Raw genomic sequence first — 23,901 nt, 5'->3', positions numbered from 1 at the left:
AAATTTAATATCAGGCAATGTTTTTCGCCACTGTTTATCACACAAATACAAAATAAATAATGTACTTAATAACAAAAAAATTAGTGAAAGCAGCAACCACAAAGCTGGCATTCTCAGCTATTTCATAATGGTAAATACAATAGGCAGTACGTCGGTCCGTAAAGCACAAAAGGCATCCGTCAAATCTTGGAATTCAATGTCCTGGACATATCAGAGAGATTTTATGCCTTGAGTATTTCTTTTGTATACACGCTGGGGTTTTCCACAAGCTTTATGAAGATGTCCGACCACTGTAACTTTGGCCATTTACTTGGTCCCTTGATCCACTTCCCGGACAGTGAGTATGGGTCAGGAAACCTCACCCAATTACTAAGAGTTAGCTTGCTAGTGTAGGACAACCTCTCTTACTCGTAAGCTAAAAAATAATTGGAGAAAACATCCGGACAGTTATGCTCACAATGGCTGTCACTGTCACCCGAAGTAAGGTTCTGGTGCCGATGCCATTGCCATTGGCATGTGCCAGCGTCACCCGAAAGTAAGGTGCCGATGCCTTTCCGCTGCTGTGGCTGAGAACTCCTCCTCTGTGGAATATGTGAAGCATTAAACACCTCATAAAACTGGCTTGTAACTCATATATATATATATTCACCAACTCATTGGTCACAGCCACAGATGCTCCGCCCACAAACTGATAGTATTTCAGTGTGTTAAAGGGAAAGTCTGCAGTTGTGGGAAATTGTAGTTCTTTTTGGTTTGTTTGTGTTCAGAAGCTCCACCTCTTTAAAAGTGGTACAGTATCTTTAAGGAGAAATGACAGTCATTTGTATACGGCTTAAGTTTAACTTATCTGTAAGTTTTACTCTGTGATTTGAATCGAGCTGTTTAGTTTTGTGGCATTTTCATTCTGAGTTTACTTTCATGCAGCAGCTGAGGAGCAGGAATAAACAATATTCTCATTTATTTGTGAGCAGAGAGAAAAGAAGCTTAGCATGTCAGACTGAGCCACTTTTTGAATCGTTTACTGACACTCTGGCTTTGTAAACACATTAAATCGGTTTCCAGTGTGCAAACAGACTGGAGACCAGCAAATGGTCAAGGAAAATCTGAAAGTTAACAGATCAAAATTACTATGAAATTAACAATTCAAGTTATGAATTTCTATGGTAGTTCAAACTGTGTATAAAACTTATCTATAAGTTATTTTTCAGCCACAAACAACTAAGAGTAGTTTGTACGTGGCTGCTTTGTAGTAGTGCTTTGAATTAAACACTGTCTTGTGTCATATATATATATATATATATAAATAAAACAGTATATGCCCAAATATTTGCAGACACCTCTTTTAATTTGTGATTTCCTCTGCTTCAATATGTAATTATTGCAATAAAATTTAGTTGCATCGGAAATGTATATTTTTTGTCATCAATAATACTTTATTACAAAGTGGAATACTAGAATCAATTTATTGAAAAAGATGTTCAATCTTACAATATCTTACATGAAATTATACATGATGCACCAAAACACATTTCTCTCAATCCACTGCCTACCATCATGATTCTTTCTCTTCATTCATAGTCTCTAAACGAGCAGCGATTGCTCTCCTGTGGCTCAGGTTCTCTGTGGTGGAGTCCAGTTGGCTGACAGCTTGTCTGTACATATCTTTCTTCCGTATTTTCCGTGTAGTACGGCGCAAGTTGGCAATCGATGACATGATGTCATCAGCTGTCCAGTGTTTGTGGATCAAAGCATCCTCTATTTTGAATGGACCGTCTCGGGTGCGACGCACCTTGGTGCAGACCGCTGTTGTGCGAAGTTCCAAACCCACCTCATGCAGCAGTTTTCGCAGATAACTTTGAGTCTCATTCACACACTGGACTTCTAAAGAGGGAAAAGAAACATACAAAAACAAACTCACTTTGTGAGGTGACCACATCAGTTTTCAGAATATTAAGGTATGCTTAAGGTTTGTGAAGCTTTATAATATTTATTTATATGCAGACTAACTCCACTAAAGACATTAGTCATTGGCATGATGAAGCTAAGGGCGGCACGGTGGCGCAGCATGTGGTGTCATAGTCACACAGGTTCAGGGACCTGGAGGTTGTGGGTTTGTTTCCCACTCCGGGTGACTTTCTGTGAGGAGTTTGTTCTCAGGTGTCCACGTGGGTTTCCTCCACGTGCTCCGGTTTCCTCCCACTGTCCAAAAACACACATTGGTATGTGGATTGACGACTCAAAATAAGTGTCAGTAGGTGTGAGCGCATGAGTGAATGTGTGAGTGTGTGTGTTGCCCTGTGAAGGACTGGCACCCCCTCCAGTCATTCACTGCCTTGCGCCCAATGATTCCAGGTAGGCTCTGGACCCACCGCGACCCTGAATTGGATAAGCGGTTACAGATAATGAAGCTAAATTTATTTGGTTTACTTGGATTTCTATCACCCAAAGCGCTTCCAGATATCTACAAACACCAACACAGTCCAGGGAGAATAGGAGTAGTAATTGTGCTCAGGGGATTCACAGTTTGGACGCTGTGTGTAGTCATTCTCTGTTATTGTGAAAGAAGTTAAGTGATGGCTTGCGAGAACATGGTTCACTTGCTTGAGGGAGCTCTCCTCATTGGTGCGTAGGTGTTAAAGCAGACAATTTTCCACCCCCGCCCCCCAAAAAGGGAGTTAGAGAAGGCAAAGCAGTATTTCCCAGTGCACCATCACCCCACATCAGCTGGGAGACTTAGGATAGAGCTCCTAAGAGAATAACTGAGTTCAGTGTCCTGTTGGAGCATTTCAGCAGAACTTAGTGTTCTCCATTTTGGAAAAGTTAGCCCAGTGTTGATTCTGGTCTTTTCTCATTCTGTGTTAGTGGCAGTTTTTGCCAAACACATTTTTTCTCAGCAGTACAACATGTGAATTGTTGTGTTGCCCTGATTTTTGGTAGCATAATCCACCATCTTGCTTAGAGAAAGCTTTGTGGGTGGTGCTGGTCTTTTTGGAAGAGCAAAACAAATATGGCAAGGACCCAAGTTTCTTGAGGGTGGGGCTATCTGTCTTCCCAAGTGCGAAAACAAAAGCCTTGACAACAGCAAAACTGAGCAGAGTTTGGCTTCTTTCTCTGCTTACAATTGTGCTTTAACTGCACTAGACCTTTACCCTAAAATTATTTGTTGTATACTATTTAAATATAAAAAACCATAGATTTTAAGATATCAGTATGTGGAAAGGTTTGTGTATGAACAGTGATGTTCTTACCTAGTGTAAAGTGAGGAGGTTTAAAATGTAGACATCGTAATCCAGTTAGTATTGGAGGACTCTTATCTTGTGGACGCAACTTCCCCTTTACTGCCAATTCATAAGCCTCTTGAGAGCGAGGATCTACCCCAGAGTAACTGATCAGGGGGGGGGGGGGGGGACACACACACACAGTTAAACAACGCTAGACCCACAAGATTTTAAAGAATAAAATCTGAACTGAAGCACACCTACTGTGTACCAAAACAATGATACTGACTCACGTGATTAGAGCTTTCTGATTCGCCCCTTGGATCATAGCTAACACTCTCTCCAGCTTGTCTAGAGTAACATGGTCTAAAAAGCATGACAAAGGAGGAGATCAATTGTAGGTTGACAAACAAAGGAAGGAAAAAAACTATAGATGAATGATCTGCTGATACCAAAGTATGAACATATAAAAAAATATAAATCTACATCCGCCTTTAGTAGCACTACACAGAAATATATCATGTACATCTGTATGGCTACAAATTCGTGAAATAATGTAAAGCAGACTTCTCTTTTACCCACTCTTTCCTTTATATCTGTAGAAGATGAAATTAAACTTACCATAAGTACTTCGCTCTATAACTCTTCCAGTGTGAGTGAAATCATCTGTGGCGATTCCAAACTCCCCTTCCAATGTGTAGTCCTGGAAAAATAACAACTACATTTTATATGTGAATATGTAGTGTTTTTGTTTAATATTAAATTGGCCAATAAAACTGACCCAAAGTAACAAATTGTTGTTGTTTTTTAAATAAATAAATGATAAGCTACTGGCATGAGACTTATACCCATACTATAACAAATATCCATTTTACCCTGGTAACATGTGATCTGTACAGACTCTCCAAGGCAGCATTTCCAGTCCCAAGACCCAGAACTGCCAGAACAACAGGAAAAAAAAAAACTTTTACACAGTAAAAACATATAAAATATGACTCTTACTACAGCAAATACACAGACGTAGCTAATCAATCTGCATCATAGTCATGAACTAAGTAGTAACAGTGGTATATTAGTTCCTTTAAAGATGGTTTTAAAGATTTGTTTTACCTAGTACTCCAGAAGAACCCACATCCAGACGATGGCCAACTCCAACCCGGAGCTTATGAAACTGTGGTCCTGTAACTGGACAAGGCGATAAAGATGAGGGGTGTTCTTCACTCTGCTTACTGAATAGTTACAGTTTTGCAGGACTGAGTGGTTTCAACTGGTACTTACCCAGAGGGTGGTCTGCCAGAGCTGGGACCTTGGCAGCAGTCACTGTCAGCTCCTTCGAGGTGTTGTTTTCTCCACTGGATATGAGCTGAAACTGCACCTGAAACTGTGGTGTGTGTGGAGATGATGAATTAACAGCTAGCGAGAGAGGAAAGAAAGAAGAAAAAGAGAAAAGAATGAAGGTATAGAAAGGAGAGAGAGAAACAAAGAGAGAGACAAAGAGAAGGAGAAATTAATTAACTGATAAAAGTATCCAAGCACATGGATACTGACAGTGGTGTGCTAGTGGGTATTGTGCTGGTAAAACAGAGAAACAGTTGGACTACAGTCTGTAATTGTAGAACAAATCTCCTGTATGGTCAGAGTGGCTGTTAAAGTACACTGTAAAAACATCTGTAAATTTTATGGTGAATGACTAAAACCATGTCTGTAAATGACTGTAAACTCTAAAGGTTGAAAACAATTTCTGTAACAGTGAAATACTGTAAATACTAAATATCAGCCAAAACACGCATTTTTACATCTAATTACTGTGAATAAATACATTATCTTACTGTTAAATGAACAAAACATTATAGGTGGTAAACGTGTCAGATGACTGGGAGGAGCTGAGACTCATTAGGGAACTCCCAGCATGCCTTGCTGCACATATTTTCTGTGATATTCCGAGTTTTTTGTTTTTTCTCTGTCTTTGAGACTTTTAGATTTTGGGTCTCATTGGGGCGATTATTTTGTTTATTTGTGTGTGTGTTTGTGTTTCTGTGCATGTTGTGACGAGATGTGTTGGACAGGAAAGTTCACCATCAGCCTGTGCTCCGAGTGCCAATTGTGGCCCCAGATACTGCACATTTCTTTGCTCCTTTCAGCAATACCTATTTTTAAGGACTGAATGGCTATATCTCAGTCTCCATCCTCTCATTTGTCACTATTTACATGTTTGTTTGTTTTTTTACAGTGTATCTGTTCAACAGAAAAGTACTGTAAACATAATTGCCAAATACTATGTCATATTTGACTGTATTTTACAAAGAAATTTTGGCAACCATAGCTGCATTTTTTACTGTAAATTATATATATTGCGAGTGCCCTCATTCCCCCCACATTTAGTCGCTGCCCCCAAATACCATTGTGCACGGATTTACTCCGAAATATAGCTATGATGCTCCATCATAAAACTAAAAAAAAACAAAACAAAAAAAACAGATGTGGTGTTTGTGATACAGAACTAATCATCTACAATTTGGACAACGTATTCTGTGGATAAATTGTAAGAGCAATGTTTCAATATCATTTTTAAATCCTTTACAGAATATGGGAAGCTAGAACTGCAGCCAAAGGGGAACAGACCCTTAAGAAACACCCTAGATTTCAGAAGATATTTAGTTGGACTGAGAAGGTCTCTACAGGTATTTGGATATATAACGCAGTGCCATGCCGTTTTAATCATGTTAATCCGGACACACAAACAAACCTTTCAGCAGGTTCGTCTCCACCGTGTCTCGGACCAACTTCCAGTGAACCCCTGAAGGTTTGTACACAGCGAACAGACCGTCCAGTTTGTGGAGGAGCCGCGCCGCCACAGTAGCCATGACAACGGCTCTCTGCCTGCAGAGTGTGTATTACCCAAACAGTACAAAACAGACAATTAAGAACAGAAGATTACATTATAAAACTACACAAACACAACACTACTGGCAGAACCACAGACACAGCGTGCGAATGCTCTGTGGTGTAGTGCGTTTGTGCTGTTTGCTCGTTAGCGCCCTCGAGCGGTTGGGGGTGAGGTGATCTAATTTTGCGGGGACAACAAGAGAGTAGGAGCCTCTCCCCACGTGGTTGGTTCACTGTAGTGTAGTTCCAATCCAGAGGTGCATATAGACTACTTGTTGAACTGAGGCGCGCGCGCACACACACACACAGAGTTTAGAGGGGCACAGCCTTTCTGAACAGCAGAAAACCAGGATCTGGCCATGTATTTTGCAAATACTTTATTACTTTATATACCTGTTGTACTATTTTGTTTGTTCATTAATTGATTGATGGGCGCTACGGTGGCGCAGCAGGTCACACAGCTCCAGGAACCTGGAGGTTGTGGGTTCGGTTCCCGCTCCGGGTGACTGTCTGTGAGGAGTTGGTGTGTTCTCCCCGTGTCCGTGTGGGTTTCCTCCGGGTGCTCCGGTTTCCTCCCACAGTCCAAAAACACACGTTGCAGGTGGATTGGCGACTCGTACGTGTCCGTAGGTGTGAGTGTGTGAGTGAATGTGTGTGTGTGTGTCTGTGTTGCCCTGTGAAGGACTGGCGCCCCCTCCAGGGTGTATTCCCGCCTTGCGCCCGATGATTCCAGGTAGGCTCTGAACCCCCCGCGACCCTAAATTGGATAAGCGGTTACAGATAATGGATGGATTAATTGATTGATATATGAAGTGAAAGAATCTTATCGTTTAGTGAGGTCTAAAAGACAGCGTCATCCTCATTATATTTCCATATTTAACTTATATTCATTCGTTCATCCATTATCTGTAACCGCTTATCCAGTTCAGGGTCGCGGTGGGTCCAGAGCCTAGCTGGAATCATTGGGCGCAAGGCGGGAATACACCCTGGAGGGGGCGCCAGTCCTTATATTTAACTTATATTTCCATTAAAAATATCATGTTCATATTTCCTGCCATAATTTTACTGTTATGTCCTGTGTTTAATATACATTTTTACACATATATTTATTTAGGATTTACACTATAAGAATAGTTTTATATTATTATAGTTTTATATTAATATTATTGTTACTCTTGAAAATAACTTGATTTTTATGTATAAATAAATAAATAATTACTGTGATTCTGAATGTAAATCATGAATGAAAAACGATTCCACATTTTATGGCATGGTTAGCAACCCTATTTTGCGTATCTTCATTTTCTTGAACAAATAAAAACAAACAATATTTTACACTAAATCTCTTCAGGTTTGAACCATTAACCAAAGAAACCATCCAGATCTTATACATGTAGTACACTAAAGTTGTGAGACAATTGTACAATTCCTGACATTCTGCAGTTCTTAATTACCATGACACTGTCTAGAACTGAATGACTGTGGGTGCTGTATCTTTTTCTTACATTTTCTGTGGCAGGGAACATTTGCCTTAGTGCTGCAATGTTTATTTTTGGTGGATTATACCGTTATAAGTGGCTGTAACCAAAAATATAGCACTATGCTTCCATTTCCTGATCTGTTGCAGGGCTGACTTTCTTTTAAAAACGTGTGAGCGTCAAAAACACTGTGTAAAAGATGCTGATGGGAAATGAGGTGTCTGTAATGTATTTGTGTGGCCTGTTCTTCTTAGTAATCCAAGATAAAACTGACTTTACTGCCATGAGTTTAATGGAACACAGCAACATTGTACTGGGGCATGTGCAGTAAACATGGCCTAATTACGCCCCTGCTCCTATGCGTTCAAATGCAACAACTAAACAAAATGTTATAAGTAAATGTCATACAGTTTGTTCTGATTTGTTTAAAGTGATGAAATTTGTACCATAGTATGACAACACTGGATTGAAGTTTGGATGGGGAGCTCAAGGGGAAACCCCCAGTAAGTATAGGGGCTTCCCCAGGGACTGTTTACTGGGGTTCTTTGTGGTTACTTGGCATTAAAATGGATGGTACAGAAATTGGGTTATGCTCTGTGTTTGAGTTTGGTGTATGGAAAATGACATGGGTGATGTGTATCCAGCGTCAAGGGGAATCTGGAGGCAGTGGATAAGATCTCTGGTGGGCCAGCCATACACCAAGCCCAAATTATTGCTAGAGCAAATATATTATATATAACAAGTGGTGAACAAACCATTAATTTTTATCCAGGACACCAGTTATTCTTACAGTCAAACTCTCTTATAGCAAAAAAAAAAATGTTCTCAATTGTTTACACACAAATACTGGTACTTCAGACACAATAACCATAGCATGTAACTCATGCACCAACTCCCTGAACCAGTTCTGCTAAACTACAAGCACATTTCCTGCTTTACACTCAAATTGCAGTTCTAAAACACAGGATGAGGACGGGGACAGGGAAGGCCAAGGACCGTAATCTCTGATGAGATCTGAGCCACTTAGGCTAACAATGAGGGAGGCTGAGCAAAGAATGAAGCCACATTTGAGCAGAAACATTGTAGCACCCATAATCCAGATTTCCGAAATGAGAATAGGTGAGAAATCTACTCTCACTAGAAAACTGCTGTACTGCATATCAACACAGTACTCAATGAGTACAGTAGTAAAGTGCTGCCTGTGGACTGTTCTGTAGGACTGTAAAAATAATGTATTGTTTTGTATGTAAAGTTACATTTTGCAGGAGAATTGAGGGGTTTTACCCATTGTGTGTGTTTTTGGATTTGTGTGTCTGAGAGAATGAGGCATGCTTAATGTGTGTAAACAATCGAGAAAAACTGTTATGCATATTGAAATATGTTTCACTGGCATAATTTACACCAGTAAACAAATAACAGATACTAATACATTTATTGTAAGTATATAAATCAAATCAAATCAAATCAAATTTATTTATACAGTGCCTTTTACAACTGATGTTGTCACAAAGCAGCTTCACATAGTTAGTATCAGAACAGAACATTTAAATCAACTTTAAAAAAAAAATATTTTTAAAAAAACTCCCTCGAGGCTGGAGGAAGAAACATTGGGAGGAACCAAGACTCACAAAAGGGATCCACCCTCCTCTGATCAAACTATAGATTGAATTTTAAATTATCACCAATTAAATGTCATTATGCTATAGTACAATAATAGTAATAATAATAATAATCATAATAGTGACATCAATCTTGGGGCATATTAATAGTGCACCAGATTGGAAGAATCAGTCAGTGTTGCTGACAGAGGCTGGCAGCAGTAGATGGAGGTGAGCAGCCGGTCTGGTCTGGGCCACAGGAGAATCCAGTATATAAAGAAAACATACTGTGGATACATTACTTTAATGTATGCAATCATAATATTTTCACAAAAGCACACATTCAAACAAATGCAAATGTACAAATATTTCCAAAACTCAGTTGATCAATATTTGAATATAAAGTACAGGTAGTCTTATTAGGTCACATGTTTCATCAGCTACCACTAGAAAAAGACACTCCCCAGTTGGACAAATAAACTCAGTATATTTGGATTATCGGCACCTTGCTGAATACACATGGCTTCAAGCATGTCACTTACATGACCCCGGCGAGATTATCTGAGTAAACCATGACACTACAGTCTCTGGCTCCAACTAAGAGGGCAAACTCACTTATGCGCAAATTTAGGGTCAGGGGTTTGTCCTGGTTGTGGTTTGGGTGTTTGTTTAGAGTTTGAGATTTTGGTTATTGTGCTTGTATATTTGTCATTGTTTGTTGTTTGTTTGGTTACGTTTTCCTTTTTTCTTTGTTTGTTTTTGCATTCATTTATTCATTCATTATCTGTAACCGCTTATCCAATTCAGGGTCACAGCGGGTAGAGCTTACCTGGAATCATTGGGCGCAAGGCAGGAATACACCCTGGAGGGAGCGCCAGTCCTTCCCAGGGCAACACACATATTCACTCACACACTCACACCTACGGACACTTTTTGAGTCGCCAATCCACTTACCATCGTGTGTTTTTGGACTGTGGGAGGAAACTGGAGCACCCGGAGGAAACCCACGTGGACACGGGGAGAACACAGACAGTCACCCGGAGCGGGAATCGAACCCACAACCTCCAAGTCCCTGGAGCTGTGTGACTGCGACACTACCTGCTGCGCCTTGTTTTTTCTTTTTTGACTCTCTATAAGCAAATTTTTAATCGCTCTGGATAAGAGCATTCAATTAATTTTTTTTTACATTTGGAATTTAAGATTAGGCACCTAAGATGCAGTTTGGGTGTTGTGTGATTTTACTTTGCAGAATGAGGCTTAATTGTGTGAAGCAGAACACCAATTAGATGGGTTTTAGTGAGTATTCATATGGGAAATTTAATCTGACTTATGATACGTTTTGCACCATCCCCTCTTTTTCTGTATTAATTTATAATTGAGCATGACGGTGAGAGATTACAGTTTTCTTTGTGTGGGAGGTGCCCAGGCTGGAGGAGAGCTTTTGTTTAATCTTATCCAGAATGTTGTGGTGAAAGGACATTTGAGATTGTTATGCACAGGTGTTCCAAAATGAACATATCATTCAGTGGTGGATTAAGTTGATCAGGGGCCCCTAGGCTACACTTGGAGTGTATCCCTTCTAAAAGACATTCACACACACACACCCACAGCAAAGATGAAAAAATCCTATCTATTCATTACCAGACAAAAGGGTTTCAGAAAAACAATGATGCTACTGCTAGGTGAAAGGGAAAAACAGACTGATAATAGTCACATTCGCATACATGTTCAGCTGCACCAAAACCTGCACAGTAATGAGTTACAGTAAAAAGACTGATAAATCAGTAAACAGTAGATCTATTCTCTAACTAACAAATAAGCAGAGACAAACCATATTTATGACTGAAAATACAAGAAAATCTTTTTTTTTATTAGAAATAATCTGTTTTAGTTCCTTGCAGAGAAATCTTTTTTTTAGGCTGGTGAAATCTAATTCACCTGCTGCCTAGTGGCAGGAGGAACTTCCATAGTCTTCGAATAGCCTCTTCCGGTCATAAGCAAGACCGAACCCCTGGCGGGTACCTTAAAGGTATACCTATAGGAACTCAATCCCGGTCCGACTCGTAGTACAGTGTTCCGGAGCAGTTGCCATAAACATCCATTTTACAGCTGTTGCATGAAGTAAACGTCAACCTCATTCTCCGGTGCTAATCTTAGGACTAGCTTCAGTCACTGCTGCACCATTAAGGGTGGGGAAAAGAGCCTTTCTGAGGCTTGACAGTACATAATTGTGAAGTGAATATCTTCTTGCGTTTCGTATTTAAGTAGCACTACCATACTTTTAATCACACTAATAAATTATTCAGCCACTACAGATGTTTCTTCACTCATATGCAGCAACAAAAATAGTAACTAGGGTAGCCTATTCTGCCCCTGATATCACTATAAAAAACAACTAATGTCCACTATAACTCTCTGCAATGACAGAACAATTCTCTTTTCAGGGAAGTGGGTACATCTACAAGATAAAGGAACTTCTGGTGTGACATTTAAACCAATGAACATTTCAAAAGCCTTAAATTACAGTTAGAATAAAAGGCCAAATCATGATTATAGTAAGTTTTTTATTTCCCATTTTTTCAACTTCCGTATGTCCCAAAACAAATTCTCATTGAAAACACAACAACATTTTTTCAATAAAAGGATACATTACTTCTTTGAAACTATTTTAAAAACCAACACTGTAAATGATGAACAACAATAGATGAACTTCCTGAATGACTTTTAAATAAAATTGTTTCACAACCTTGAAACAGTTAGAATAAATGTTAAATCATCCCTATAATTACATTTCAGCATACCCTCAAGCGAGAGTGGCATGGTGGTGCAGCAGGTAGTGTCGCGGCCGGGCTGCTATAGCCAAACCTTTGGTCACTCATGCCAATGTCAAACGTCGGTTTCAATGGTGCAAGGGGCGCAAATCTTGGGCTGTGGACAATGTGAAACATGTATTGTTCTCTGATGAGTGCATCTTTACTGTTTTCCACACATCCGGGAGGGTTACGGTATGGAGAAGCTCCAAAGGAGCGTACCACCCAGACTGTTGCATGCCCAGAGTGAAGCATGGGGGTGGATCAGTGATGGTTTGGGCTGGCCACTATCCTGCAAGAAGAATGGCTTAAAATCCCTCTGACCACTGTGCAGGACTTGTATGTGTCATTCCCAGGACGAATTGACGCTGTATTGGCTGCAAAAGGAGGCCCTACACCATACTAATAAATTATTGTGGTCTCAAACCAGGAGTTTCACTTTCATTGTCCAACCCTTGTCCTGAAATAAATTGTATAAATGCACACATTTCTTGTCTGGTTTATACTAAATATATCCACTTTAAAACAACCTGAACCAGTGACAAATGGCAAATAAAATATATACCAGCACACATTATTGGGTGTTTTTTACTTTGAAGGATATAATATTTTACATTATTTAAAGTTACATTAAATATAAATTTAATGCTGACACATTGTTTTTAAAGATAAAAACTTGTGTATGTTTCCTCCGGGTGCTCCGGTTTCCTCCCACAGTCCAAAAACACACGTTGGTAGGTGGATTGGCGACTCGAAAAGTGTCCATAGGTGTGAGTGTGTGAGTGAATGTGTGTGTGTGTGTCTGTGTTGCCCTGTGAAGGACTGGCGCCCCCTCCAGGGTGTATTCCCACCTTGCGATTCCAGGTAGGATCTGGACCCACCGCAACCCTGAATTGGATAAGCGGTTACAGATAATGAATGAATGAATGAATAATTAATTTTTTAATTAATTTTTCTCAGTTGCTACAACACTTTTCCTGACATCTACTACCCTTTTCTCCAAACAGAAAACACAAACCCCAAATGTCAAGCTATTCTTGCATTTGGGGTTTAGGGTATTTTTCATTAAGAAAATGTCTTGTTTTCACAAGGAACACACTGTTATTCAAAATTATAAAGTTAAGTTAAGTTATAAAGTTAAAACACCTGTCACACAGTCTTACAATTAGCCATCAGAGCTTTAGCATGAAAGGGCAACAGGTGAGCTCTTCTGTTTTGGAGCAATGGATGCCAACATTGGAAACAGGCAGAGCCAGAGGAGTGAGAGGAAGAGGAAGAGGACGGGGAGTACGAGGACGAGAAAGGCCAAGGTAATCTCTGATGAGATCTGAGCCACTTGGGCTAAGAATTAGAAACGCTGAGCAAAGAATACAGCCACATTTGAGCAGGTACACTGTAGCATCCATCATCTGGACTTTCCAAAATGAGAATACGTAAGAAATCTACTCTCACTTAAAAAAAAAATAAAGTTTCAAACTACATCACAAAATTAGCCAAGTAGTTAATTCCTGCTCAAAAACCCATTTTGTTCATTAAATACCAACTTTATCCTTCTAAATGCAAACAACACTTTCACTGTCACCAAAGTTAAATGTACATTTAAAGGTACAACACTGGAATTAGAGTTCAGTTGTGTTCCCTAAAAATACACTACATTCTGTTCTTCAGAAGGAGAGGTGAATATTTGTAAAATTTTGTTATAGAACTGGATAAAATAAAAGAACAGTCCTGGAGATGAAATGGAGCATTTGAAATCAACAAAACTTTAAAATCTTTAAAATTATAATAGGCCGTGATACAATTATGTTCTGTAACTAAACTTATGGATATGTGCTATTGAGTACACCACCACAGAGAGAACAAAAGTACCACCACAGTGACAGTTTATCTGTGAGTGTAGTGTTATGACTTTTCTACCAGCAATCAACAAAATCCAACATAAATGGCCTTTGGTCCCAAATGTGTAAAAATACACAACTTCTGTAAATAAAATGAAAAGGCACAGAAGGTGTGAAAAAAAACCCACAAAATTTCACAGTCTTTTTTTCAAGCTCCCCTTATCCAGACATTATTTTCTTTTTCTCTATCACTCTCTCTTTGCTTCAGTATGGTGTTGTAAACCTACACTGAACACTGCAGAAAGACCCTTTGGATGAGTACATGTCATTGACAGCAGTTCAACACCAGCATATGTTTCAGAGTGAGTTAAGAATCAGGTGTGATTCAGCTACATCAGACATGTATCACTGATCTGCTTATTCAGTGTTATCAGTTGTTTCAGTACATCTTTTCACCGTCTGATGTTCCAGAGGTAGATGTTTTATACTGTGTTTAAGGTTTTGAACATTAGGTTTTCATTTCTGGCTCACTGTACACAAGCATTTGTAAATTAGTCAAGAAAGATCTATAGTTTTGGTTTTGGGAAGCTTGTGTGTAAGCATTGCAGTAGCCCAGAAAAACTGTAAATAATTACAGGAATGCAGAGGAAATTGTGCTCAACGTTCCGTAAATATGTTCTTATTTGTGTAGAAACATTTTTTCAACGCTGTATTTAATTCTAAACACTTTAAAAATGAAGAATGACCATCATTTACGCAAACAGGTTGTGTGTGTGAGAGAGTGAGTAAGTGAGAGAGAGAGAGAGAGAGAGAGAGAGAGAGAGAGAGAGAGAGAGAGAGAGAAATGAGCTGAAGACAGAGCATGGTGTGTATTCAGTTGCTGGTGGACCTTGTGTGAAGTTCAGGTGAGATCAGTGCTGCTTTACTGTATGTGTCTTAATGTGTGTGTGTGTGTGTGTGTGTGTGTGTGTGTGTGTTTGTATGTGTATTTGTGTGTGTGTGTGTGTGAAAGAGAGAGAGAGAGAGAGAGAGAGAGAGAGAGAGAGAGAGAGATCCTCTGATCAGTCAGAACTCTGGTCGGTCAACCAGAACCATATAGTCACTAGGTAAGTGAGGACCTTTTTCTCTCTGTTTATCTCTGTCCTCTGTACTCTTATCTGTGTGTAATGTGCAGCAAACTTTTGTGGGAACTGAATAGTTAATATTTGACTGTAGGGTCAATTTTTTTAAAATGTCAAAGTAAATGATTAAACCACATAGTAAAATGACTGATATATTGTTAGACAAGGTACAAGTTGTTTATCTGTGGATATACAACCATATATTTACACTAATAAGGTTATGTCCACATTTTGCATATCTACAATACTGATATTTTAAACACTGATGAAACAATCTGACATTGTTCAAACATATAATATGAACAATAGTAATTTCTTCACATATCTACTATGTGCTAATATCTACTAAGATACTAAAACTACTCTCTACCATCAATTTCAAGTAAAATAATAAATATTAAATAAAAGTTTATTATATATATATATATATATATATATATATATATATATATATATATATATATATATATATAAAGTAGTTCGCTTATATTTTTTTTTTTTAAAATTGCAAGTCAAACAAGAGAGCTACTAGTGTTCTCAGAAAATTGGCTTGTCATCCCAGAGCCCAGATCTTAATACCAGTGTATTTGTGTTTGGGATTATTTATAATCTGAAAAGAAAAAAAACCCAACAACTTCTAAAACTGAACTTTGGGGTTGTTTAAAATATCTGGAAAACACTGAAGTGCTGAAAGCAGTTCTAGCATTAAAAGACATTAAAAGCTGAAAAGTTTAGTATTTTTCTGAACAATTTAGTGCTTTTAAAAATCTATGTTTCTTTTTGATTTTTTTTTACAGTGTTCATGTCCTCATAAACCTATGGGAGTGATGGGCAAACTACAGATGAAACCTTTGCTCCTGGGCATTATATTGGTATCTGTAGCATGTGTGAGCCTCATTGCTCTGATCCTCACTCTAGCTCAACATCAGACTGTGGATTTATCTTATCCCACACAGGTGCTTTTATTAAAAAAAATAAAAAAACATCTCAACAGTTTATATTTTACATGCTTTGGACACTACATAATTGGATAAGTGCTAATGTTCTTATAAACTTAATAAAGATAAGGATATACCATATTTAATGGTGAAAGACCATTGTTTTGTATCCAGCATTAATGTTGCTTTTGGCCAAATCTTGATATATTATTATAACCTACTACTACTACTATTAATAATAATAATGAAACTGTCCCATGCTTGTTGCATTAAAGTGTTAAAATAACTTTGCACAAATTCTGTGAACTGACACAACATAATGAATATTAAATATGGGCAAGTCTACCATTAGATCAGCAATATTTCTACAAATTCAGCAGGTCCACAAATGTCTGAAAAACTATTATACAGTTCAACCATTGGAAAGTGACCGGATTTCTTGCCTTTGTCTGACTTTATCAGTATGGTATAGTGTTTGATGCCGGTTCCACACACACCTCCCTCTTCCTCTACCAGTGGTCTGGGAACCAGGAAAATAACACTGGAGTAGTTTCTCAGAAACTGACCTGTGATGTAAAAGGTGTGGTTTTGCAACTGAAACTTCTTTTATTCATCTGTTTTTGGGAACTGGTATATTATGTATGTAGCAGTAGGATATATATTTAAAGAAATTATGTTACTGTAGAAGAATTCATCTTGTTTGATGGCTTTTAGTGATACATGTTTTTCTTATTGTAGTTCCTGCTGAGGTGGATATAATTATTTGTCTTTAGGTGATGGTATATCAAGTTATGTCAAAAATCCCTCTGATGCTGGTCAGTGTCTCAAAGAATGTTTAGATGTGGCTTTGGCCGCAGTTCCAGAGAGCCAGCAGAAGTTGACCCCCGTTTATCTTGGAGCCACAGCAGGCATGCGGCTCCTAAAGTGAGTAACTTTCTATTGTCCATAATTCTGTTTGGCTTATTACCTGGGTAACAGTGATATATGCCCATAAGAGAGGACACTGACACATGAAATGTGAGTACATTTATTTTTAACGCAGTATGATAGCAAAGGTTTGTGCCACTCCTCACACATTTCTTATGAACTTGAGGGTATTAGTAAGTTTGTCCTCTTTTGCTCCAACTTCTACTTCTACTCTTTAGAATAGATGTTGGAACATATCTGCAAGGATTTGATAGCATTCTGCAAGATGAAGGTTATTTATAAGGTGCGTCTTTAAAATTCTGAATATGTAGACTATATTTTTTTATTGATTTTGAAGCAGTCCAGATATTTTAGAAGTGCACATAACAGAAGATATTTTTATGAGCTGGCATCTGAGCTGTCAAGAACACTTTTGTTTGACCAGTGCAGTTGGGATTGCTGTTAATGTAAACACATTAGTCAACTTTCTTTACAGTGAATTGAATGCAGGCTACCTGATATATTCTGGAGTGGTAAAACACGGTAAAAGGGCGTTACATGTAAACACTAAAGAGCTCATGACTAAAAGGTCACCTTGAGACTAAAAAGACATCATTAAGAGAAATAAACAATAGCTCAGTGTGTGTTGCCCTGTGAAGAACTCTCCAGGGTGTGTTCCCACCTTGTACCCAGTTATTCCATGTAGGCCACCCTCCCCCAATGGACCCACCACAACCCTGAACTGAATAAGCGGTTACAGACAATGAATGGATGAATGATAAAATTTATGTCTTTAGGGAAGTGAGGTTCAAATCTTTAAAATTATACTTACAGAGGCAAATCACAGAAACTTGCAGACTAGTGGAATATTAAATAATTTAATAGACAGCTATTATGTTTAACTGAAGAAACTTATGTTTAACTGAGAAATTCTCCACTGAAAAGCTTTTTTGTTAGGTGAATGTTTGAGTCTTTTTTTGAAGAACTTAGTGTTTTTTGTATATGCAATAAACTCAGATTCACACAATGTGGCTCAGTCATAGCTAGTCTTAATTAACCACTTTTTTAATTACTTTATTCCACAGTTTGCAAAACCAAACTCAGGCAGACATGATACTTGCTGAGGTGACTAAAACCATCCAGAGTTATCCCTTTGATTTCCAAGGGGCCAAAATAATAAGTGGCAACGAGGAGGGGGCTTACGGCTGGATTACTATTAACTATCTCTTGGAAGGCTTCATTAAGGTCAGATCTGATTCTATGTCAAATACAAAGGCTATGGATATTTAAAAATAAATAAATAAATAAATAAATAAATAAATGAGAAAACAGACAAATTAAGAATTAAATACCCAAATGGCTGGGAGTTAAATTTAAGGGTAAGTTTGTACATATTTCAGTCAATAATTCTGTTTTATTATTTCACAATGGAAGTAATAGGAAACAGGACCTCTTTTAAAGCTACAAGCAACAATTACAAATAAATTATTAATTACAGATAATTTATTATGTAGTGTAGTGCTTTGGTCAAATATATATATATATATATATAATACATTAAAATAAAGAGAGAAGTACTAACTGTGTGTTTAAAGGCTAAATAAAACAAATAAAGTACTACAATTTTACAAAACACATAAAAGCGTGCATTTGGATAGATCAGAAATATGAAGAAATAAGAAATCATAAGATTCTCTACATTTAAAATTTTTGGTCAAAACACTGGATGGCCTTGTTTATATGTCTATAAGTCAGTCCTATTCTTTTAGTAACTGTAATTCCAATAATTTCAAACACAAATTTCTTTTTGAAACAGTATACATTTGAGGGTAAATGGATTCACCCTAAAGCTGGACGGATTCTGGGAGCTTTGGATTTAGGTGGAGCGTCCACACAGATTTCCTTCACCCCTATAGATCCAGTTAAAGAGCCAGCGTCTGCTTTAGATCTCCAGTTGTATGGCTACAGGTACCAGCTGTACACACACAGTTACCTGTGCTATGGCAAAGACCAGGTCCTGAAGAGGATTCAGGCATATATTCAGGTCAGTGCTTAGATTCCTCCTGATACACAGAGGTTGAGAAATATGCTAGATGTGTGTAGATAATGAAGTAGAATTTAATGTCTACATAGGCATATTTTATTAAGTGAGTGCAGTACATAGAATGACCCATTGTTCTTAATGTTTGCCTATATAGGGGTTTTGTCTCTGTGTGAATGGGATGTTGGGTAAGCTTTCCTGGAGGTAGCAAGACAGGATGTCCTTACAAGTTATCTCTTTTTACCAGGACAGGAAATGAAGTAAACAAAAGACATAGTATACACCATATGTTGACACTGACCAACCTGTGTAAGCTAAACCTGCAGTTAACATGTCAGAAGGCATTGGCTAACTTCTCAGCAAGCTGTCCATTGGGGCTTGTTAAGATGCTGTTCTTTTCATTGTAATAAACCTGATTATTTTGCAACGAAAGAATGGTGTCGGCGTAGAAGTCTTTTTCAGCATCTTCTTCACAATGCTGAAAATAAACAACAATAATAAATTCCCAGTGATGTGTAATTATGTATTTAGCCTTTGTACAAACTTTGTTCCTTACAGTTTAATTACAGTTAACATTTGATATTGTGACCATTAATGACGTTTATCTCTGCTATTATACATTGCCCTGTCCTTTATGGACTTAGGACAGTAAACTGCAGATGCATTTCTCAGTCCACAACTTGTTCCTCTTTTTATTTCCTCTAGACTTCTAACCCCAATAACACAGTCAACCATCCCTGCTACCACAGTGGATATAATCTGACCATAGCCTTGGCTGACATTTACAACTCTCCTTGTGTGGACAAGCCCATGACATATGACCCTACAAAAAAGGTCATTTTCATAGGGACTGGGAATTCTCAGCAGTGTTTGTCACTGATGGAGACACTGGTAAACCTCAGCAAATGTGCACTTTATCCAGATTGTGGCTTTAACAATATCTACCAGCCTCCTGTCAGTGGAGAATTCTATGTAAGTGCCCCATCAAGGCCCAGTGCCCAGCCCATTTAATAAATATATATTCCATGATAAAATACATTTTAAATGTATATCAATAATAATATTCACAGCTTGTTATTTTTTATACTACATTATATTATTCAAATATGAATTTGCAAGTATATTTTGATTTGCTGATTACAGAAGTAACCACTCAAAATAAAGAATCTTACCATCATCACATTAATTGAAACACTCACCTGTTACACTGGTGGTGTAGTGTTCCATCAAGCATTACACTACCCTGTAAAATCTATAAAATAAATCTTGGAATTGGGAGGAACATTTGAATAACTGCAGGGCTTCTGAGGATGTTCTCTGATTGCCCCTTATTGTCAGGCTAATGTAGTTGGTAGTTAAATCAAATAATGAAATGGCTGGTAATTAATATTTGATATGACCCTGATATATTTTTCACCTCACTCTTTTAAAGGTGATTTTTAAAGTTGTTCATAAATTTTATATCAATTGTCATAAAATGCTATTTCCAAACTATAGTTTGTCAATATAGTAAGTCAAATATTCACATGCCATATTTTATGCTGTCCCCACAGTGTGTAACATTCATGAAATACATGTAATTCATTCTGCATACAAATATCATATTTCAACTGGAACTGTGTATATGAGGTTTTAAAGTATTAACAAGGAAATCAATAACACATATCAATGGACAAGGGGTGCTCAAATATTTATTCATAAGCCTGCAGTGGTCTTTATGATGTGGTGTACATTAAAACATAGGTTCCATATTCATCCCAGGCTTTCTCTGCATACTTCTACACGTTTGACTTTCTTGGTCTTGCTCCGAAGACTCCTCTGCCTCAGGTCCTTTCCACAATCAGCTCTTTCTGCAACAAAACCTGGAGTACTGTGAGTTGTCCCACTTCTCCACAAACAGCAGAACCTGCATTATCTCTTCAGGATTACACATTTTCACATTCTGTGTCTTAAACAAATCTCTTGTTTAATGACTCAGCACTTTAATGACTGGCTCTCATGCTATTTAATGAACAGTCATAGTAACTGGAAATTATACACATACATTCTATTAAATCTATGAAATATTTATGGTGCCATTTATAATTAGCTAGCATGCTTTTATCTTTTCTCAGCTTCAGAGTCAATATCAAAATGTGCCAGAGAAGTATCTTCGAGATTACTGCAGTTCAGCTCAATACATCATGACTATTCTCCTCAAAGGATACAAATTCAATGCCACCTGGGACAATATCTACTTTGTGAAACAGGTGAGAGTCTTATAGCATGCATGATAATTAGCAAAGGTAATAGGAATCTACCTTAGGTGCTTGCATCAAAATATTTCATATATTGTATTTAGAATTGGGCTAAATGGTCAAAAGGGCAGCCAAGGCCTAATGGTAGAGGTGCTCATTCGGGAGTGGAAGGTTGCTGGTACAATCCCCACAATCAGCAGGAATACATGGGGGTAGGGGAGTGACGGGTCATCACTGTCTTAACCTAAACCTCAACTCTCCGCAAATGTCCAAACATGCCCCCTCCCTCTTTAAAAAATAGCAGCTGTGGTGTGAAATATGACCAAAACATTAATATGGAAACAACTGAGGCTTTAGGTCTTTTTTTGTAATGATATTAAATTTCCTAAATTAAGGTAAGGTAGATGCATCACTGAGGATATCAGCTTTTATTCTGAGAATGTATTGTCATGTGCTACTAAAATAAAGAAAACATTACTTTAGGGTTATTCTATTTTTTATATATTTAATTTGACTAAAACTGCTGTTAATATTCACAGGTGGCAAACAATGACATTGGCTGGACTCTGGGTTACATGCTGAATTTAACCAATATGATTCCCACTGAACGCCCCCTGGCGGTGACAGGAGTACATCACAGTCAGTGGGCAGCAGGAGTCTTCTTTATTGCGTTTGCACTATTTCTCAGTCTTCTTATCATCATATTTTTTTGTGTGTGGAATCCAGACGCACAGGCTCATGCAGTGTAATTATGCATTAATTTACATCACACTAGATTTTGGTCAGTTCCATTTAAGTTCAGTCAGATTCAGAATGTAATCTGAAATGCAACTCTGACATTCATTCATTCATTCATTCATTATCTGTAACCCTTATCCAGTTCAGGGTCGTGGTGGGTCCAGAGCCTACCTGGAATCATTGGGCGCAAGGTGGGAATACACCCTGGAGGGGGCGCCCTTCCTTCACAGAGCAACACACACACACACACATGTTCACTCACACCTACGGACACTTTTTTTTTGAGTCGCCAATCCACCTACCTATGTGTGTTTTTGGACTGTGGGAGGAAACCGGAGCACCCGGAGGAACTCTGACATCCAATTGACTGATATATTTATATAGAGTCTCAAATTCATTCAGGACTTGAATTAAACCAAAAATCTAAATAAAATCCACTGTAGACCTGAGTTTATATGGTGTTGTGTCAAATGAGCAAATAGAACCACCGTTAACAGTTTTTTTCCCACTGCATGTTTATATCACTGGAGGTAAAAGAGTCAGAAATGTCAGAGTATTTCTTTGTTTGCAACTGTGAGACATATTTCACCCCAATCTCACAATCTCAGATATCAGTGGACACTCAACAGGGGAGGGGCAAAACATAAAAGATTCTCTGCATGGGAATCCTACCAACATTACACTGTCAGGCAGACCTTTACAAAATGAGCAGATGAAGCAAAAGGATGACAGTCCAGGAGGCTCTGGAAGTCATTATTGATCATGGCAGTGAAATAGAGGAGGATATGTCTGAAGAGGAAGACGAATCTTGAGCTAAATTCTGATTCTAATGACTCTGATATAGGGGCGGCACAGTGGTGCAGCAGGTGGTGTCACAGTCACACAGCTCCGGGGTTCTGGATGTTGTGTGTTCGAGTCCCAATCTGGGTTACTGTCTGTGAGGAGTGTGGTGTGTTCTCCCGGTGTCCGCATGGGTTTCCTCCGGGTGCTCCGGTTTCCTCCCACAGTCCAAAAACACACGTTGGTAGGTGGATTGGTGACTCAAGTGTGTGTAGGTGTGAGTGTGTGTTGCCCTGTGAAGGACTGGCGCCCCCTCCAGGGTGTGTTCCCACCTTGTGCCCACTGTGACCCTGAACTGGATAAGCGGTTACAGACAATGAATGAATGACAAATTTTCCGGGGTCTCTGGTTTTCTCCCACAGTCCAAAAACATGGAGGTTAGGTGACTTGGCTTCTCTCATAACTGTCCTGGTGTGTGAGTGAATGAGTGTGTATGTGAAAGAATGTCTGTATGTGTGAGTGAATATGTATGTGCCCAGATATGGATTAGCGCTCCGTCCTGGGTGAAACCCTCGTTCCTGGTCAAGAGTACACTGCACGTTTGGCTTCCGCTTCTCGCCAGTGTGTGTGTGGATTGAATGTTGAGTGTTGATTGTAAAGCATCCTTGGGTTTCTAGAAAGGCACTATATAAGTGTAAAGTTAAATAAAACACATTTAGATATGCATATTTGGGGTTCCTCATCCTGGCTGGGGTCTATATGTCAAAGGATGAAACGACAGCCAGTCTTTCAAAAGTAATAAAGTGGTGAAACATTAAAAAAAAGTTGTATTTTTTATGTAAAACCAGTGAATTATCCTAACTGAACCATTACCTGTTAGAGGTAAGGAACACTACTGCACTAAATATTGATAAAATAATTAGTAATGGAGTTTGTAATTAAATATTCACACATCTTGGATGTTTTTGGTTTCAGACATCTTTTGGTTAATTAAACATGCACCAGGTCAAATTGACCCGGGAACACCACTGCTGTTCCTGACAAATGAACATAACAGGAGGGTTAATAACACAACTAATTATAAGATGAAAAGGCATAGCATAGACTGCTGTTCAGAAAATCTATTATTATTAGGATTTTGATTCAGAATTTCAAGTAACTTTAAGTTGTGTATGTTTTGCTGATCTGCACAAGGAATGATCACTGGCTAAGGAACGCATGTATCTGCACTCATTGTCCATTTTATCAGCTCCAGACCATACAGGAGCACTTCGTGGTTCTACAATTACAGACTGTAGTCCACCTGTTTCTC

At 38.4% G+C, this 23,901-nt stretch overlaps 2 protein-coding genes across 5 annotated transcripts; one reads left to right on the top strand and one right to left on the bottom strand.

Annotated features, from left to right (window-relative positions):
- Positions 1-1,327: 1,327 nt before the first annotated feature.
- Positions 1,328-6,271, bottom strand: trub2 (TruB pseudouridine (psi) synthase family member 2). Of its 3 annotated transcripts, XM_066665761.1 has the most exons (10): positions 5,965-6,271; positions 4,497-4,631; positions 4,329-4,403; positions 4,094-4,155; positions 3,840-3,921; positions 3,512-3,584; positions 3,249-3,385; positions 2,098-2,199; positions 1,463-1,881; positions 1,328-1,407 (listed from the first exon to the last, which is right to left on the bottom strand). In XM_066665761.1, the coding sequence occupies exons 1-9, from the start codon at positions 6,080-6,082 to the stop codon at positions 1,553-1,555; spliced, it is 1,113 nt and encodes a 370-aa protein (XP_066521858.1). In that variant the 5' UTR covers positions 6,083-6,271; the 3' UTR covers positions 1,328-1,407; positions 1,463-1,552. The 3 variants fall into 3 exon arrangements, with proteins under 3 accessions (XP_066521858.1, XP_066521860.1, XP_066521859.1); XM_066665763.1 differs by lacking the exon at positions 2,098-2,199 and having other exon boundaries at positions 1,335-1,407; positions 5,965-6,269; XM_066665762.1 differs by lacking the exon at positions 1,328-1,407 and having other exon boundaries at positions 1,440-1,881.
- A 7,005-nt stretch (positions 6,272-13,276) lies between these two features.
- entpd8 (ectonucleoside triphosphate diphosphohydrolase 8) lies at positions 13,277-23,393 on the top strand. Of its 2 annotated transcripts, none has more exons than XM_066664448.1 (10): positions 13,277-13,300; positions 15,747-15,905; positions 16,350-16,467; positions 16,661-16,811; positions 17,879-18,038; positions 18,610-18,837; positions 19,540-19,806; positions 20,596-20,706; positions 20,949-21,083; positions 21,611-23,393. In XM_066664448.1, exons 2-10 carry the CDS (start codon positions 15,768-15,770, stop codon positions 21,818-21,820), a joined length of 1,518 nt encoding a protein of 505 aa, XP_066520545.1. In that variant the 5' UTR covers positions 13,277-13,300; positions 15,747-15,767; the 3' UTR covers positions 21,821-23,393. The 2 variants fall into 2 exon arrangements, with proteins under 2 accessions (XP_066520545.1, XP_066520544.1); XM_066664447.1 differs by lacking the exon at positions 13,277-13,300 and adding an exon at positions 14,614-14,733.
- The last annotated feature ends 508 nt before the right edge of the window (positions 23,394-23,901 follow it).

This window comes from Hoplias malabaricus, chromosome 3, assembly GCF_029633855.1.
Source record: "Hoplias malabaricus isolate fHopMal1 chromosome 3, fHopMal1.hap1, whole genome shotgun sequence".
NCBI classification, from domain to species: Eukaryota; Metazoa; Chordata; class Actinopteri; order Characiformes; family Erythrinidae; genus Hoplias; species Hoplias malabaricus.
This window is presented reverse-complemented; position numbering and strand designations above follow the sequence as displayed.